Genomic DNA, 17,771 nt, shown 5'->3' with positions numbered 1-17,771 from the left:
GAGTTAAAGGGGGGTATTCATCTCGTTGTTCTGTATTGTCTGTAGGTGTGGGACTCAGATTAGAAACATCATCGCAAGGGTCAGGCGGGTCAGGCAATTCATCACTATGAATGGGGAATTGATCGCTTTCAGCAAAGAACAATCTCGTGCTCCAGACTCGGGACGATCGATTGTCGGGTTTGGATGATCGATCGTTTCTGTACATAGGTGAATTTCTTCGTTTTCCAAGTTGCTCCAATTTTGCTCTTCACTTTGTATCTCTCCCTGATGCGTAGAATTGGATGATGAGTCATAAAAGAATATCTCATATTCCAAAAAGGTCATGTCCAAAGTGACATAGGTACGTCTAGTATGAGGGTGATAACAACGGTAGCCTTTCTGATGAGTGGCATAACACACAAAAGCACAACGAAGCACACATGAATCAAGTTTGCTATGTTAATTTTTGTGAAGATGAACAAAGGCCACACATCCAAAGATTCGAGGTGTGAGTACCAAAACAGAGTACATGGCCGTATTGCGCAAACACTTGTAAGGTAGTTTTAAAGGTAAAGTGACTTTTGTGAAGCGTCTGACATGAGACTTTTTTTTTTTTTTTTTGAAAAACCTCGCGTACGAGGAGAGAATACTCATAATAACAAAGTAGAAGGACGAGGGGGGCGAAAAGCCTGACCTCGAGTACAACTATCGACATCAAGGGCGTCCTGAATAAAATCAGGGGGCACCTCGACCCACTCACATGGGTGCGAACAGTTAACAGCAAATTTAGCTAAACAATGAGCTACACCATTGGCCTCACGGCGAACGGTGAGTAAACTAGTAACTACTAGTAACGCGAGAGGAAAAAAAAACTAACTCCGAGTGTTTCATCAAATTTAACAGAAGAAGCACAATGCTCTGCAAAACTACTCATCAAAGTCAACAGAAGAAGAGGCACAAGGCCGCCATGGATGGCAGCAGCAGCGGAGTCGACTGGACCAATCTTCCACCCCAACTCTACCAACTCATCGCTCAAAACCTCAAAACCCACATCGAAGTCCGACGATTCCGCAGCGTCTGCAGCTCCTGGCGTTCTTCCATTCCTCCTTTCTGCGCCTCCATATCTCCCAATTTCCCTTTCCCCCACGGGCCCACTGGCTTCCTCTCCCAAATCACCGTCTACCTCACCCGACCTGACCCGGATCCGGATCCTAATCCGAATCCTTCCTCGTCGTCCTCATCGCCTTCATCCAAGGGCTGGTTGCTGAAGCTCGAAGAGTGCGCGGACAAGATTCGCCTTCTGAATCCGATAACCAACTGGCGGGTCAGCTCTGTCAACGACGACGTTGCAAGAAATCCAACGGATTTGAACCTGGTGGACCTTCACATGGTGAAGCTGGGCAAAGCATATGCGCTGAGATACACAAAGGGGTCTGGTTCCATTTTTGGTATAAACAAGGTGATTGTAGCCCCTAACTTTATAGACTGCTCAATTTTCATGATTTACAATGAAGGAAAATTGGGTTTTGCCCAAATTGGAAATGAGAAGCTCACACTCATCAATGACCAAATTTCTGATTACGATGATTTGATTGTGTACAAGGGTCAGCCTTGTGTTGTTAACAAATGGGGTCAAATTTTTAGGATCAATTCGTCTCTGGAATTGGTGCCTTTTTCGCCTCCTATTGGTTTTGGTTGCAGAAAGAATTTGATTGAGTGTTGTGGAGAGCTTTACGTGGTGGATAGGTACCTTGATGTTAATCAGCAAGATCAAACATCACTAAAAATTCATGTTCGTAATGCTAGTTTTAATTTTTTTCTTCGCCATCCTCTTCGTCGTCGTCGAAGAATCTACGAAGCCGATCATCCCAAGGCAATTGATTTCAAGGTCTATAAGTTGGGTGATGAAGAGTTGGGGGGTAGATGGGTTGAAGTGAAGAGCTTGGGGGGTCAAGCTTTCTTCTTGAGTGTTGATTGCTGTTTCTCTGTTTTGGCTGCAGAGTTGGAGGGGTGCAAAGGGAATTGCATTTACTTCACAGATTCAAATGACATTGGTTTTGCATTGAGAGAGTTGATCAGATCAGATGGGTCTGTTTTCAGCTTGGAAGATCATAGCATTAATTGGCTCAGTTCTTCCCCTGTTTATTCTCAGATGTTTTGGCCACTCCCAGCTTAATTATCCTTTGGATTAATGTAAGTATACATATGATTATGTTGTTTTTATATACTCTTAACAAGCTTACTTGACAAACAAGCTTGCTGTATATGTTAATTACTTATGATGTTCTTGTGTCCCTAGGAAAAGGAAAAGGATTCCTTTTTTCCCTTTTTGGTATTAATTATTTCTCAACTTGATCTTCACAGGGAACTTGCTTACTGCTTACAGGGGAGAGAGGCTGGAGGTTCCAATTTCTCATGAAGAGAGATATGTAAAATTATCCACAGTGTAATCTAGTGTTGTTATGGATTTGTAAATTATACACATTTATGTAATGTAAGGGCATTCTCTCTTGAAATTGTATCTTTGTATGTTATTGTTTAATGTTATGTTGATTTCAAAAGGAATTCTTAAATATTTTCTCTGCTTTAAAGCTTCAACTTTCATTGCCCAACTGTAACTAAATGGAAAAGATTAAAGTATTTTCTCTGGTTAATGATGTATCTTTTTGGTAAATGAGTATTAATGGTATTTTTTTTTTCTGGTAAGTGAGTGCTGAATGCTAATGGTATTTTTTTGGTAAGTGAGTGTGAATGGTATTTTTTTGTTTCTGGTGAGTTAAGTGCTAATGGTAATTTTTTCTGGCAAATGACTGTAAATGGTATTTAATTTTGGCAAGAGACTTGTAAGAGGCACACTGGGACAGGGAAGCAACTTTGCCTATTCAAGTGACAGACAAGACAACTCTGTGTAGTCTGGATTTGTCCAGAAATGGAAAACAACCTTATCTAGTTTCTTACCTTAAAAGAAAACAAATACATGATTCTAGAATATCAAATTTTGACGTCATTATTTACCACATTATCAATTTTAACTTTTTTATTTTATTTTTTTGGAATGAACTCAAATTTTTTATAATTCAAATAGTTCCTTGCTCTATCTCCTTTGCATCTCACCCTCCTTCACTCATCCACTTGGACGGATGACAGTCGCCGTCGGTTATGATTTCGACCAATTATCAACGTGGAGGGAAGTGAGAACCTTTGTTTGAAGTTAGACTTTGTAAATTTTGTCACTCTTAAAAGCAAAAAATAAAATAAAATAAATAAATAAGCATATCGGTTTCCGGCCATTTATCGATAACCAATCAAAATCTTACACGTTAGAGGAAGGAACTACATTTATTTGTTAAAACATTACTAAACCAAACATCGAATTATCTTAAAAGGTCTCAAAAAACATTCATTCTTTGTTGGTTGAGTTGTTTAGCAGGCTAACTCGCTAACTAACCTCCCGACCGGAGCAAAATTCCAGATTATTTGATGACTCATTCCAGATTATTTGATGACTAAATTTGAGAAAAACAAATTTGTTTACCCTAGAATTGCAGTATAAAAGGATTATGTTCTTGGACAATGGTCCTACCATCACCTCTGCCTCCTTGACTGAAACTCTCACTATCTCTCTTTCTGCATGTCATCATCTGTCAGCAGAAACAGAGGTCCTACCATGGATTCCAGAGCCCCCTGTTCAGTGGACTGGTCCAAACTCCCAGATGAGCTCTGGCCCCGGATCGGCCAGCAGCTCATACCTTTCATCGAACGGCTGCGATTTCGCAGCGTCTCCTACTCCTGGCGCCATTCCATTCCCCGATTCCACCCTTCCATTCCTCCAGAATTCCCATACCCATTCTCCTTCCACTCGAAAGCCTCCCTCGCCCGAACCACTCTCTACCTCCTCCGAACCAACCCATTTCCTTACGCCTCCACGTCATCACCATCCACATCATCATCTTCCCCAAAGGGCTGGCTCCTGAAACTAGAAGAGTGCAACCAGAACCTGCGCCTTCTTCACCCCATCACCAACCGCCAATTGAGGTGCGGGGAGGACTTTTTCCCAGAGCACCTGAACTTTGTAAATTATAAGATGGTGGAGCTGGGCCAAGCCTACGCTCTCAAAAACTCAGCTGGCTCTGCTTACGTTGATCGCGTGAGCAAAGTCATTGAGCTCCCTCACTCTGAACCCTGCTCAATTCTCGTCATTCACCACAAAGGAAAACTGGGTTTTGCTCAGACTGGCGACGAGCGTTTGAGAAGCATCGGCAATCGGTTTTCTAGTTACAGTGATCTGATTGTTTACAAGGGCCGGCCGTACGTTGTGGACAAATGGGGCACGGTTTTCCGGGTCGACCAGGCTCTGAGAGTGGTTCAATTCGCGCCTCGGTTGGTCTGTTTTGGGCACAAGAAGCATCTGGTCGAGAGCTGCGGAGATCTTTATCTGGTTGACAGGTACATGGTGGCGGACCCGAATGCAAGACCAGACCCGATTACCAGTTTCTATCGTTTTATTCGGCATCAAGGGAATGGTTGGCCTGATGCAATCGACGAGTGTCCGCTGATCACCGTTAATTTCAGGGTTTATAAGTTGGATCAAGAGAGGGGGAGATGGGATGAAGTGCAGAACTTGGATGACCAAGCATTCTTCTTGAACGTTGATTTTTCGTTCTCTGTTTCGGCTGAAGACATTGTTGGGTGCTCAAGGAACTGCATTTACTTCTCCGATCACCGGGAGAATCCTCTGGCGCTGAGAAGCTTGAGCGCTGTTGGGGATGGTTCGGTTTTCAACTTGGCAGACCATAGCATTAGCGTTGTAAATGCTGCAGGAGCTCCATTCTTCGCCGAGATATATTGGCCTTCCCTGCCTTAGCTTCTGTAAGCAATTGCTCTGCTTTCTCCCTCCTTGTGGTTTTTTGTTTGTTTTTGTGTTTGATTGCTTCTTGACATGATCTTGACAGGTGAGGTGTGAGAGAGCTCTGGAGTTTCAGAGATTTGGAGGTCCTGCCATGACATGTTATCAGAAAAACCAGGGCTCGCAGGAGTGCAGTTAAGGAGAGAACTTATGGAACAGTTTCAGTCAGTTTTTAAGTTAATTTGAACTGGAAGTCTATGAATTTCAAGTTCCCAATTATATTAGCATGGGATTTTATGCTTATTATCTTTTGTTATTCTGAATGAAAAACAACAATCAATTGACTTTATGCTTATTATCTTTTGCAATCAGGAAGAAATGATCAATTATAAATAGGTGTTTGACTCCATTGTTTCATAACTATTATTCTCTCTATCTCCCCATATTTTGTAGACATAGGACTTAGGTTTTCGAATGTAATTGCTAGCTTATTTGATTTGGTTGTCATAACAAATTTTTGTATGTTGGCTTGAGTTGGGTGAATTGTTAGGCTCTTTTTTTTTTTTTTTATTACATTGGGAGGAAAGAAATCCATTGAGTTTCGAACCCGAGTGTCAAGCAAGGGGGAAGGGAGAGGCCACCACTGTGGTACCTTCTCTCGACAATTATTAGGCTCTTTAGTTATGCATAAGTGTTAGATCTTGTTTGGATTAAGTCGTTCTCCATTTTGAGTAATGTAGTAATAGTAAAGTGGTTATGGACTCAGTAGCTCCATGTCACATGTTATTTACAAAAGAAAATATCTTTCTAATCTAAGAATTTGATTTATTTCATTGTTGGAGAGTTTCTAATTTCTCTATGCAATTATCTCCATCTCTTCAAATTTTTTCTTTAAATATGCATATTTCTTTCTCTAATTTTCTTTTCTTATTTAGAACTATATCCTCTCCATATTTCAAATCTGATCTCTCTCACACACCAACTCTCTCTCTATTTTTTTTTCAAATCTCGTCACGCCCACTGCTTTGTTTCATATCTTAACACTCTCTCTATCTCTCCATATTTTTTAGACTAGAACTTAGGTTTTCGAATGTGTTTGTTGTTGCTAGCTTAATTTGATTCGGTTGTCAGAACAAATTTTTGTATGCTGGCTCTTGAGTTGAATTGATGGGATCCTTAGTTATGCATAAGTGTTGGATCTTGTTTGGATAAGCTCGTTCTCCATTTTGAGTTATGTAGTAACAGTCCATGTCACACGCTATCTACAAAATAAAATATCTTTCTAATCCAAAATTTTGATTTATTTCAATGTCAGAGACTTTTTAATTTCTCTCTGCTCCCAATAATTGTCCTTCACTTCCAACTTTGCCCCATGAATTTTCCTTAATCTCTTTGAAAATCTTTAAAACGTTGACACGAAATAAACAAGGGATCGATGTTTTTGAAATTCTGTGAATAGGTGTGGAGATCAAATTCTTGGGTGGTGTTCAAGATCATCATATTACTTCGGCCTAATTTTGATCCCCCCCAAAAAAAAAGACTTTCGGTTTCGGCCTAATTTGACCCCAAAAATAAAACTTTGCCTAAAAGACGAAAACACCCATCATAATTATTACAGCCCAATGGGTAAACCCAGAAAGAAATGCCATTGCTACATTACAGGCCCAGTTATAGACGGCAGCCCCATTTTTTTTGACCGTTGAGCTTAGATTTTTATCGAAAATATAAAAAAGAATTTGAACTGATCATCTCTCTCTCTCCCTCTCTCTCTCTCTGAAATTGCTCTCTTTCTCACTGTCTCTCAGGTTCTCAGCCCTCTTACCGGTGGTGAGGCACAAATCTTTATTTATTTTTCCACATTTTCTAATTTCGCCTAAATTTTCGTTTGATTTGTATCTGAAACTCTTTTTTTCCTTAATTTTTCGTTAGATTTCTTCTGATCGGTTGGTCACTCCGTCAGAAGAGTTCCGAAAATTTGGTGATTTTCAAGGTATGGTTTCTCTCTCTCTCTCTCTCTCTCTCTCTCTCTCTCTCTCACAGTGGGCGTGATTTGGATTAGTAGCTTTGATATATTGTGGCTTGTGTATCCGAGAACTGATTTTGAACTGCAATGTGTCTTCTTGAATGATTTAGACAACATTCTTGACTTTCTCAAGCTGCCTTTTGCTGTATGAGATTTGATTTGATTACGAAACAGAGTTTTGCGATGTGAAAATATATGTCTGTGTTTGAAGATGTGATTTTTATCTTAAATGTTTCTGTAATTCAATGGATAACTAGGAGTTGAATGCTAACTATGTGTGAATAATGGAAATGGGTTTTTAACTTTGCTTCTTGAAATTAATTTTGTCTCTACATTCTACAAATCTAAACTATCTTGTTCATTGTTTTATCAGGTTATGAAGTTAAGAATTATCTTCTGACTTCCTCACGCAGACCACGCTGTGTCTTCGTTCCAGGTTCTATCGTTCTGACTTCTTTCGCTGTGATTTCTTTTACTGTGAAAATGCTTCCTATGAAATCACTGGGATATGATAAATGCAGAAATAAGAGAAAAATTAAACATGTTGATGATTTAGGAGATCATGTTGAAAATGATGATGTCTCTAATTTAGTCAATGAACAACCTCCTCAGTCCATTCCCTTGGACATTTATGATCCAAGTAATTGGGAGAATCTCAATACAAAACTGAGAGATCTATTAGTTGAAAAAGGGCCTAGAAGAGATCTTTTTGGGGAGAAAGGCCCAAAAGATAAATCCTCTAGATGTTTCTCTTCAACATTTTACACTCGTTATTTACCAAATGGAGAGAAACGTGATAGAGAATGGCTAGTTTATTCAAAGGATGTTGATAAAGTATTTTGTTTTTGTTGCAAGTTGTTTAAACGTTTGTCGCTAAAATGTCAGTTAGCAAATGAAGGATATGGAGACTGGGAACAACTTAGTCTTTTGCTCAAAGAACATGAAACAAGCATTGAGCACATCTTTCACATGATCACTTGGAAGGATGTGCGTCTTACATTGGAGAAAAATGAAACGGTGGATAAAATAGTTCCTGACAAGATTAACCAGGAGAAACAACACTGGAGAAATGTGTTGCCAAGAATCATTTCAGTTGTGAAATTTCTTGTTAAACATAAGTTCACATTCTTTGGAACAAATGACAGGATTTATCAAAATGATCGTGGAAATTTTTTTACCCAAATTGAAATGATTGCAGTCTGGGATCAAGTAATGCAAATGCACATTGGACGTGTTCAAAACAATGAGATTCGTTGTCATTATCTAGGTCGTAACATTCAAGAATTGATAATTTTGTTAGCTTCTGAAATCAAAAGTGCAATCATAAAAAAAATTAAGGAAGCAAAGTATTTTTCTGTGATTCTTGATTGTACTCTTGATTCAAATGACGAAAAACAAATTTCTTTGTTGTTACGATCTGTAGATGTTTCTACAAGTCCAATAAAAATAGAAGAGTACTTTTTAGGGTTTTTAAATGTGTGTTCAGGCCAAGGACTTTTTGAAGAATTGCGAAGTGTGTTAAAATCTCTTGACCTTAATCTGGACGATGTAAGAGGACAAGGATATGATCATGGATCTAATGTGAGAGGGAGAGACCAAGGTGTACAGAATAAGCTTTTAGATATAAATCGTAGAGCATGGTACATGCCATGTGGTTGTCATAGTCTAAACTTAACACTTTGCGACATTGTAGACTCTTGTAGTGAAGCAAAATCTTTTTTTGGAGTGATACAAAATATTTATACATTGTTTTCTCATTGTTCAAAGTGTTGGAAAATTTTGGAAGATAATGTAAAAGGTTTAACTCTTGAGCAATTAACGATCTCACATTATGAGAGTGAAATTGAAAGTGTTAGAGCAATAAGATTCCATGCTCTAGAAGTAAGAGAAGCTTTACTTCAATTAGCAGAAACTGTGTCTGACCTCAAAGTGAGGTGCCAAGCTCTTTCTTTAGCAACATATGGATTTGATTTTGAGTTTTTATTACGCATGATTATTTGGTTTGACATACTCTCTGTTGTTGACTCTGTTAGCAAATACTTAGAATCTAAAGACATGCTTATTGATGTTGCTATAGATGAGGTAAAAAGGCTGATTAATTTCTTTGAAGAATATAAAGAAACAGGGTTTACACAGGCCATGACTGTTGCTAAAGGAATTGCTACTGAAATGGAAATTGATTATGTGTTTAATGAAACTTGTAAAACCCGTAGAAAGAACCATGCTGAGAATGTCAATGAATCATCTCCTGAATCTGTTGAAGAATCCTTTAGAATTCATTATTTCTTACATATAGTGGATCAAGTTATAGGTTTATTGAAGAGAATGTTTGAACAGTTTCAGGCGTATGAGGATGTTTTTGGGTTCTTGTTTAGTTCAGAGAAGTTAAATTCATTGGATGATAATAATTTGAAATCTTGTTGTGGTCATCTTGAATTCAGTCTAAAGCATGGAAAATCTTGTGATGTTGATGGAAATGATTTATTTGAAGAACTAAAATTCTTACAAGGGAATTTACCAAAAGAAAAAATGACAGCCCTTGAAATACTAAATTTCATAAAAGAACTAGGTCTTCCAAATGCATGCATTGCTTATAGAATATTATTGACTTTTCCTGTTACATTGGCCTCTGCAGAAAGTAGTTTTTCAAAATTGAAGTTACTAAAATCTTACTTGCAATCGCCAATATCGCAAGAAAAATTAGATGGACGAGATTTGATTTCTGTTGAAAATGATCTTCTGGAAAATATTGATTATGAAAAATTTATCAATGATGTTGCAACCAAAATTGCAATAAGAAATGCTTCACATTGATACTTTGATGCTCTCGCTAGTTATTGTTTTTTTTACTTTTTCTGCAGGTTTGCACTCATTGACTTGCTGGGGAGATTGAAGATGGTTAATTCTTCTTTGGGAGAGCAGTCACGTTTATTTCATCTTTGGAAGTGACAGATCGCATTTTTCAACATATGGTGTTGGTTGGTAGTCACAGGAAGTTTTGGTAGCTGTCTGTAGCTGAAAGTGTCAAGGTTGTCAAATTCAAGATTTTAAAGTTCAGTTCACATATGGAAGAGAGCATCTGGGTGAAAAGTCAAGTGTTGTGGGTGTTCGGTGGTGATTATCTTTCTCTGCTTTTGTTCAAGAGTTCACAAGATTTAAGGGGTATTGCGTTAGTTTCACCAATTCCCAGATCATACACTGTTTCTGAAAATCGTGTTGAACCAAGATGATTATTGAGCCACATTGGAGGATGGTATCACTAGCAGTCTAGCTGTGTGTGGCAGATGTTCCGTTAACTCAGGATGAGACCTTTCTACGTTTTAGTTTCACGGCATTTATAATTGCAGAACACGTTGCTTCAGCTTGAATATCTTATCTGAAGATTTTCTTTGGTTCATGTTTGTTTAGAGCTTAGACAACTAGAGCAGATTGTAGCACTTTCTGACTCAATAATATCCTGATATTAACGTCATACCTCTATTTTGCTTCTTCTATGCGGTGTTTTTTATTTTTGTACAAGTCCCTCTTCTTCCCCGCCCCCCTCCTTTCTCCAATCAAATATGGAAGTTTTGGATATATAAATTTAGAGTGAAAACTTGCCAATTCTCGTAGGATTCACTTTGAGATATAAGAGCTAAGATTTCTCAATGAGAAAACAAAAAAGTTAAAAAAAAGAACTGATTGTTTTCAATGACTTGCTTGCTGCGCAAGACATCAATCATTCAAGAATCCCAATTCTCATAGGACTATTTGTGCTTCACCAGGACATTAAATAACCCCTCTGCCCTATATATTCTTAAACATAAAACAACATACAATTATAAAATATTAAGGATGGCGAGCAGAATGCCAGATGAATTATGGGAGAGCATCGGCATGCGCCTCAACACAAAGACCGACGTTTCTCGATTTCGTGCTGTGTGTAAGTCATGACGATCCTCTCTTCCTCTTTTTGCAAAACAGTTCCCTTTGCAATTCCCCATCCAAGTCGTCATTAAGAAGTACTCTTTTTGCAAAACAGTTCCCTTTAATACTATAATAGCAGGAGACCGACCTCTATAAATCTTTGGTTTCCCTTCTTTGATACCTAGGAAAATGAGGAAAAAACTAAATATTTATTTTTGTTTAAGTTTTTTTTTTCTTTTCTCCTCCAACTTTTCTACCATCAACATCAAATATGGAATTTGTGGATGCAAAAGTTATTGAGTGAACTTCCAATTCTCATAGGTATCGTTTTGAGATATAAGAGCTAATTTTTCTCAATGACACAAAAATAAAAAAGGAAAGCTAACTGGTGGCCTTGACTTGCTTGTTGCGCAATAAACGAGTCATTCAAGAATCCCAATTCTCATAGGACTTTTTGTCCTTCACCAGCGCATTAAATAACCCTACTCCTCTTCCGGAGCATCCTATATATTATTGTTGAACATAACAAACTATATACAAGGTGGATCACCACCATAATTACTAGGGATGGCGAGCAAAATACCAGATGATATATTAGAGAGAATTGGTAAGCGTCTCAACACAAAAACTGGTGTTTCTCGATTTCGTGCGGTCTGTAAGTCATGGAGATCCTCTCTTCCTCCCTTTGCAAAACAGCTCCCTCTGCAATTCCCCATCCAAGTTGTTGCTGAGAGAACCAGCTTCACCCTCACCGAGAGCGTACTCTATCATCTTGCACCTCCCGCCGGCGATCCCTGCGAAAGGGGTTGGTTGATTTATGTCAGAGAAGGAGAATGGGGCGAAAATCATCATATGCTGCATCCACTCTCCCAGTTTATGATAAAGCAGTTGCCCGACTCATATCCAAAGTTAATCAACTTACTGGAATATCGGGTATTTGAGGTGGCCAAAGTATATAGCCTACATTTAAGGGATCGATTTCGATGGTTTCCTAATAGGGTGGCCATGTCCTTAAATCTCGATTTCCCTTCGATCATGATGGTGAGAATGGGAAGATTATACTATGGAAAATTAGGCGTTGACGGTAAAAAGTGCATCGAAGTCTCTCGGTTGGGTGGTGAACACTCGTTTTATGAAGATGTTATTTTTTATCAAGGAAAGTTCTATGCTATTTGCCGGAATGGAACAGCCGTAGTGGTTGATTCTTCTCTTGATGTGACGGTGATCGCGTCTCGAATAGAAGATGTTTTTGGCCTCAATCCCAAGAAGTATTTGGTGGCACCAAATTTGGTGGAGTCATCCGGGGAGTTGCTTTTGGTTCATAGATATTGGGATACAGAACAATTCCCTTCTTCTGGTTCTTCATCAGAAGATTCTGATTCTTCATCAGATTCAGTAGATTTTTATTCTTTTGATGAAGATTCTTCTAAGAAGCTGTCGTGGGCGCAAGTAGATCCAAGTACTCTTGTGGCCAGAGAAATACTTCGTCAAAGGGCGGCAGCACGGGCCCCCGTTCATGGTGAAGATTCTTCTGATTCTGACTATGCAGACAAGCCGCCCATGACTACTGACCTTATCAAATTCAAGGTTTTCAAGTTGGATGCAGAAGAGAAACAATGGGTTGAGGCTGACGCGGAAGCTTTGCGTGATCGAATATTGGTGGTGGGGCGCAACCGCTGCTTGTCTGTTTCTACTGGAGATTTCCCAGGGTGCAGGGGGAGCTGCATTTATTTCTATGATCATTATAATCGCACAAACGCGTTAGGAAGAGGAAGCATGTTGAGCCAAACTGGAGTGTTCTGCTTAGATTCTGGCACTTGCTTACCGCTAACAGATTGTCCAAATTTTCACAACATCTTTTGCCCACCCCCAACTTGGACTTGGTTGCCAAGCCAACAACAAAGGAAAAGGAAACAACAAGACTTGGATTTGGACATGAATTTGGAAGCAGGGAAAAGAAAGAAACAAAAGAAAAGGACTTGAACGTGTGCATGAGTTGGTCTGTTGATCCATGTTAAGTTTAAAATTTCATATTTTTGTTACAAGTACTTCATTCTTTTTCCTCCAACTTCCCTGCAATTGACAATTGTATCACTTGAAATGTGCAGCTTAAAATTATTTATTTTCTATCCCTCAAATTATATGCCAGGTTGCAGCAGATCATAAGAAACCCAACAGATCTTCAACCAATTACAATATGAGATTTTTACAAAACCAGGGTTTATGTATGTATTATGTAGGCAATACATAACTCAATAGTCATTAATTCTACAGCCAAACTTTCTAATTCTCAGCTGATTCCCCCGCGGTCAATGTCCTGGTCATTGGCCATAGAAGATTGCACTATGGAAGATTAGACGTTCTTTTTCACAAAGGAAACTTCTATGTTGTCTGCCAGGACGGAAAAGCCTTCGCAGTTGATTCTTGTCTGAATGTGACAGCAATTGCGTCTGCGGTAGCTTGTTCTGCCGGCTGTCACAAGAAGAATTTGGTGGAGTCATCCGGGGAGCTGCTTTTAGTTGATAGATGTCCGCCTTTCATGTCTTGCAGCACAAGTAAGCTCGAATTCAAGGTTTTCAAGTTGAATGCCGTTGAGAAGAAATGGATTGAGGTGGATAGGGTAGCTTTGGATGATCGAATATTGTTTGTGAGTGATGACAGCTGCTTCTCTGTTTCTGCTAGAGATTTTCCAGGGTTCTTGGGGAACAGCATTTATTTCTCAGATAGTTTTCCTGTGGAGCATTATAGGTACTGTTGATGCTCAAAATGGTTGGGCCATTATTGAGTCCAACTTAGTGATGAGGTGTGATGGATGATGGGTGAAGGCTTGGACCTTAAGCAGGTATGTGAGGGCTTTGGCCAATTTATAAATATACAAAAGACAAGATATATGTGGTTCACCCTTAATGAATGGGCTACGTCCACAGAGAAGATGTTCTCATTATGATATTGTTTACATTTGTACAAGGGGGTTAGACCCAAAGATAAATGGAAGAAGGCCTAGGGCCTAAAGTACAAAGCTAGGAGTCTGGAGCCCAGGGGTCAAGTCCCCGGGTCTGGAGACCCAGGACCCGAAGGCTGGACTAACAGGAGAGTCCTGAAGAGGGAGCCCCCAGCTCAGTTTTTCATCCTCTCTTAAGTGGAGAGTGGTATGCTTTTATAGGTGAGAGGGAGCCTTCACTTCTTGTTGTTTTCCGATGTGGGACTCCTCTTGCTTTGCTTAGAGTTCCTTTTAGTCTTCTAGTTGCTTGGTCAGTTATGGTGTCAACAGTAGTCCCCCAAGTTCGCGAGTAAGAAGATACTTCTTGCTTGGGGATTTGTAATTTTAAGTGCACTGGCCGAGCAACACCGTAGTTTGTCTTCAAAGTTGTATAGTGCACTATCCCCAGTCCCCCAAGTCCCCGGGTAAGAAGGACTTTGGAGGGAGAGAAGTTGCAACAAGAACCTAAGTGGTTTGAAGGGAGAGAAGTTTTTTTTTTTTTTTTTTTTTTTTTTTTTTGAGCTAGGTCAGCCAAAAATTGGCAACTCCCCCAAATTCCTTCTGCATGTTGCCTACCGTTCGGCAGGTGCAAATTTTTTTTTTTGTTTTTTTTTTTTTTTTGGGGCTAGGTCAGCCAAGTAGCTAGCCAATTGGGCACTTTCACTTCCCAAATTCCTTCTGCATAATGCCTACCGTTCGGCAGGTGCAAATTTTTTTTTTTTTTTTTTTGTGGCTAAGTCAGCCATTTGCTTTGGTAAGGGAACAAAGCTTGAGGGTTTAGCTTCCTTGCCGAACGGTAGGGAGCATGGAGAGGAAAATAGAGTCCCTCACGGGGTTGGCTTTTGAGGCTTCGGCAAGGAATTGGGGCCAACATCAAGGGCTGGCCTTTTAAGGGGCCGGGCCATTTGGTGAGCTAAGATTTATGGGAGCCCCCAAAAAAAGTTGCATGCCCCTTGCCGTTCGGCAAGGGGTTTAGAAAGTCCCGGGCTTGGGCCTAGAGATGAGTCTAGTCCCGGTTTTTGTTTGAGCGCCAGTTTTTGGGTTTGGGCATTTTAGCGATAGTTGGTAGGTGAAATAGGGCTAGGCCCAAGGTGGGCTTTTGGAGCTAGGTTAGCAAAAAGGAGCTAGGTCATTTTGGAGCTAAGTCAACAAAAAGGAGCTAGGTCATCTTTTGGAGCTTGGAGCTAGGTCGGCAAAAAGAGATATGTCAGCAAGTGGGTGAGTGTGAGCTAGGTCGCATTTTGGAGATAGGTCAGCAAGTCGATGAGCTAGGTCGCATTTGGAGCTAGGTCAGCTAGGAGCTTCGGTACATCCCTTGTCGATCGGCAAGGGAATTTGTTGGCAAATTTTGAGGCCTTGTGGCCCATTCTTCGTCATGGTGAAGTAGTGAAGCCTTTGGGGATTTTGACATGGATTTGGAGCTGGGCTCTGGAAGAAAGAGAATGAACCTTCAGAAGGGCCTGGGTGTGTTTGGGCTAGGCATGTGTCGTGCCGTTCAACAAGGGGCCATGTGGGCTTGGGTTGAGCCTAGAGTGTTAGGCTAAGCTAGGCAAGGAGCCAAGGTGTCGGTCCGCAAGGGGGGGGGGGGATGTCGAAGGCAAAAGGGATGCTAAAGGCACAAGGGTGCCGAAGGCAGAGGGGTTTGCCAAATACATAAGCTTGTATGTCGCAAGGAAATGTGCCTAGGCACGGGGGTGCCAAAGGTGGACTTAGGCACGAGGGTGTCGAAGGCAAAGGAGATGCCAAAGGTGACACAAAGCTTGCATGTTGCAAGGCAATGTGCCTAGGCACGGGGGTGCCGAAGGTGGGCTTAGGCAAGAGGGTGCCGAAGGTGAAGCTAGGCGCGAGGGTGCCGAAGGCAAAGGAGATGCCAAAGGTGACACAAAGCTTGCATGTTGCAAGGCAATGTGCCTAGGCACGGGGGTGCCGAATGTGAGCTTAGGCATGGGGGCGCCGAGGGTGAGCTTAGGCACAGGGGTGCCAAAGGTGGGCTTAGGCAAAGGGGTGCCGAAGGTGAGCTTAGGCATGGGGGCGCCGAGGGTGAGCTTAGGCACAGGGGTGCCAAAGGTGGGCTTAGGCAAAGGGGTGCCGAAGGTGAGCTTAGGCAAAGGGATGCCAAAGCTTGGATGTTGCAAAGCATGGAGGTGCCAAAGGTGGGCCTAGGCACGGGGGTGCCGAAGGCGAAACAAGCTTGCATGTGGCAAGGGGAAGAGCTAGGCATGTCGCAATATAAAATGCCGAAGGGCATGGGGTGCCGAAGGTGCCAAGCTTGCATGTCGCAAGAGGAAGTGGCTAGGCACGAGGGTGCCGAAGGCATGAGACTTGCTTGTCGCAATATAAAATGCCGGAGGGCATGGGGTGCCGAAGGTGCCAAGCTTGCATGTCGCAAGAGGAAGTGGCTAGGCACGAGGGTGCCGAAGGCATAAGACTTGCTTGTCGCAATAATGCCGGAGGGCATGGGGTGCCGAAGGTGCTAAGCTTGCATGTCGCAAGAGGAAGTAGCTGGGCATGAGGATGCCGAAGGCATAAGACTTGCATGTCGCAATAATGCCAGAGGGCATGGGGTGCCGAAGGTGCCAAGCTTGCATGTCGCAAGAGGAAGTGGCTGGGCATGAGGATGCCGAAGGCATAAGACTTGCATGTCGCAATAATGCCAGAGGGCATGGGGTGCCGAAGGTGCCAAGCTTGCATGTCGCAAGAGGAAGTGGCTGGGCATGAGGATGCCGAAGGCATAAGACTTGCATGTCGCAATAATGCCAGAGGGCATGGGGTGCCGAAGGTGCCAAGCTTGCATGTCGCAAGAGGAAGTAGCTAGGCACGGGGGTGCCGAAGGCATAAGACTTGCTTGTCGCAATATAAAATGCCGAAGGGCACGGGGTGCCGAAGGTGCCAAGCTTGCATGTCGCAAGAGGAAGGGGCTAGGTGGGCCTAGGCACGGGGGTGCCGAAGGTGGGCCTAGGCACGGGGGTGCCGAAGGCGAAACAAGCTTGCATGTGGCAAGGGGAAGAGCTAGGCATGTCGCAATATAAAATGCCGAAGGGCATGGGGTGCCGAAGGTGCCAAGCTTGCATGTCGCAAGAGGAAGTGGCTAGGCACGAGGGTGCCGAAGGCATGAGACTTGCTTGTCGCAATATAAAATGCCGGAGGGCATGGGGTGCCGAAGGTGCCAAGCTTGCATGTCGCAAGAGGAAGTGGCTAGGCACGAGGGTGCCGAAGGCATAAGACTTGCTTGTCGCAATAATGCCGGAGGGCATGGGGTGCCGAAGGTGCTAAGCTTGCATGTCGCAAGAGGAAGTAGCTGGGCATGAGGATGCCGAAGGCATAAGACTTGCATGTCGCAATAATGCCAGAGGGCATGGGGTGCCGAAGGTGCCAAGCTTGCATGTCGCAAGAGGAAGTGGCTGGGCATGAGGATGCCGAAGGCATAAGACTTGCATGTCGCAATAATGCCAGAGGGCATGGGGTGCCGAAGGTGCCAAGCTTGCATGTCGCAAGAGGAAGTGGCTGGGCATGAGGATGCCGAAGGCATAAGACTTGCATGTCGCAATAATGCCAGAGGGCATGGGGTGCCGAAGGTGCCAAGCTTGCATGTCGCAAGAGGAAGTAGCTAGGCACGGGGGTGCCGAAGGCATAAGACTTGCTTGTCGCAATATAAAATGCCGAAGGGCACGGGGTGCCGAAGGTGCCAAGCTTGCATGTCGCAAGAGGAAGGGGCTAGGCATGAGGATGCCGAAGGCATAAGACTTGCGTGTCGCAATATAAAATGCCGGAGGGCATGGGGCGCCGAAGGTGCCAAGCTTGCATGTCGCAATAATGCCGGAGGGCATGGGGTGCCGAAGGTGCCAAGCTTGCATGTCGCAAGAGGAAGTGGCTAGGCACGAGGGTGCCGAAGGCATAAGACTTGCTTGTCGCAATAATGCCGGAGGGCATGGGGTGCCGAAGGTGCCAAGCTTGCATGTCGCAAGAGGAAGTAGCTGGGCATGAGGATGCCGAAGGCATAAGACTTGCTTGTCGCAATAATGCCAGAGGGCATGGGG

General features: G+C 42.4%; 3 protein-coding genes across 3 annotated transcripts; all 3 read left to right on the top strand.

The window, feature by feature from the left end:
- Window positions 1-750: 750 nt before the first annotated feature.
- Window positions 751-2,540, top strand: LOC110761361 (putative F-box protein At1g65770). The gene is made up of 2 exons (XM_021963824.2): window positions 751-2,172; window positions 2,344-2,540. The coding sequence occupies exon 1, from the start codon at window positions 893-895 to the stop codon at window positions 2,153-2,155; it is 1,263 nt and encodes a 420-aa protein (XP_021819516.2). The 5' UTR covers window positions 751-892; the 3' UTR covers window positions 2,156-2,172; window positions 2,344-2,540.
- A 1,016-nt stretch (window positions 2,541-3,556) lies between these two features.
- On the top strand, window positions 3,557-5,220 carry LOC110761363 (putative F-box protein At1g65770). The gene is made up of 2 exons (XM_021963826.2): window positions 3,557-4,848; window positions 4,932-5,220. Exon 1 carries the CDS (start codon window positions 3,611-3,613, stop codon window positions 4,841-4,843), a length of 1,233 nt encoding a protein of 410 aa, XP_021819518.2. The 5' UTR covers window positions 3,557-3,610; the 3' UTR covers window positions 4,844-4,848; window positions 4,932-5,220.
- Window positions 5,221-6,557: 1,337 nt separating this feature from the next.
- Window positions 6,558-10,322, top strand: LOC110761360 (uncharacterized). Its single transcript, XM_021963823.2, has 3 exons — window positions 6,558-6,652; window positions 6,755-6,815; window positions 7,222-10,322. Exon 3 carries the CDS (start codon window positions 7,332-7,334, stop codon window positions 9,660-9,662), a length of 2,331 nt encoding a protein of 776 aa, XP_021819515.2. The 5' UTR covers window positions 6,558-6,652; window positions 6,755-6,815; window positions 7,222-7,331; the 3' UTR covers window positions 9,663-10,322.
- Window positions 10,323-17,771: the final 7,449 nt, after the last annotated feature.

Source organism: Prunus avium, chromosome 7 (genome assembly GCF_965620075.1).
Source record: "Prunus avium chromosome 7, drPruAviu1.hap1.1, whole genome shotgun sequence".
NCBI lineage: Eukaryota > Viridiplantae > Streptophyta > Magnoliopsida > Rosales > Rosaceae > Prunus > Prunus avium.
The sequence above is the reverse complement of the archived record's forward strand: the minus strand, read 5'-3'. Positions and strand labels throughout refer to the sequence as shown.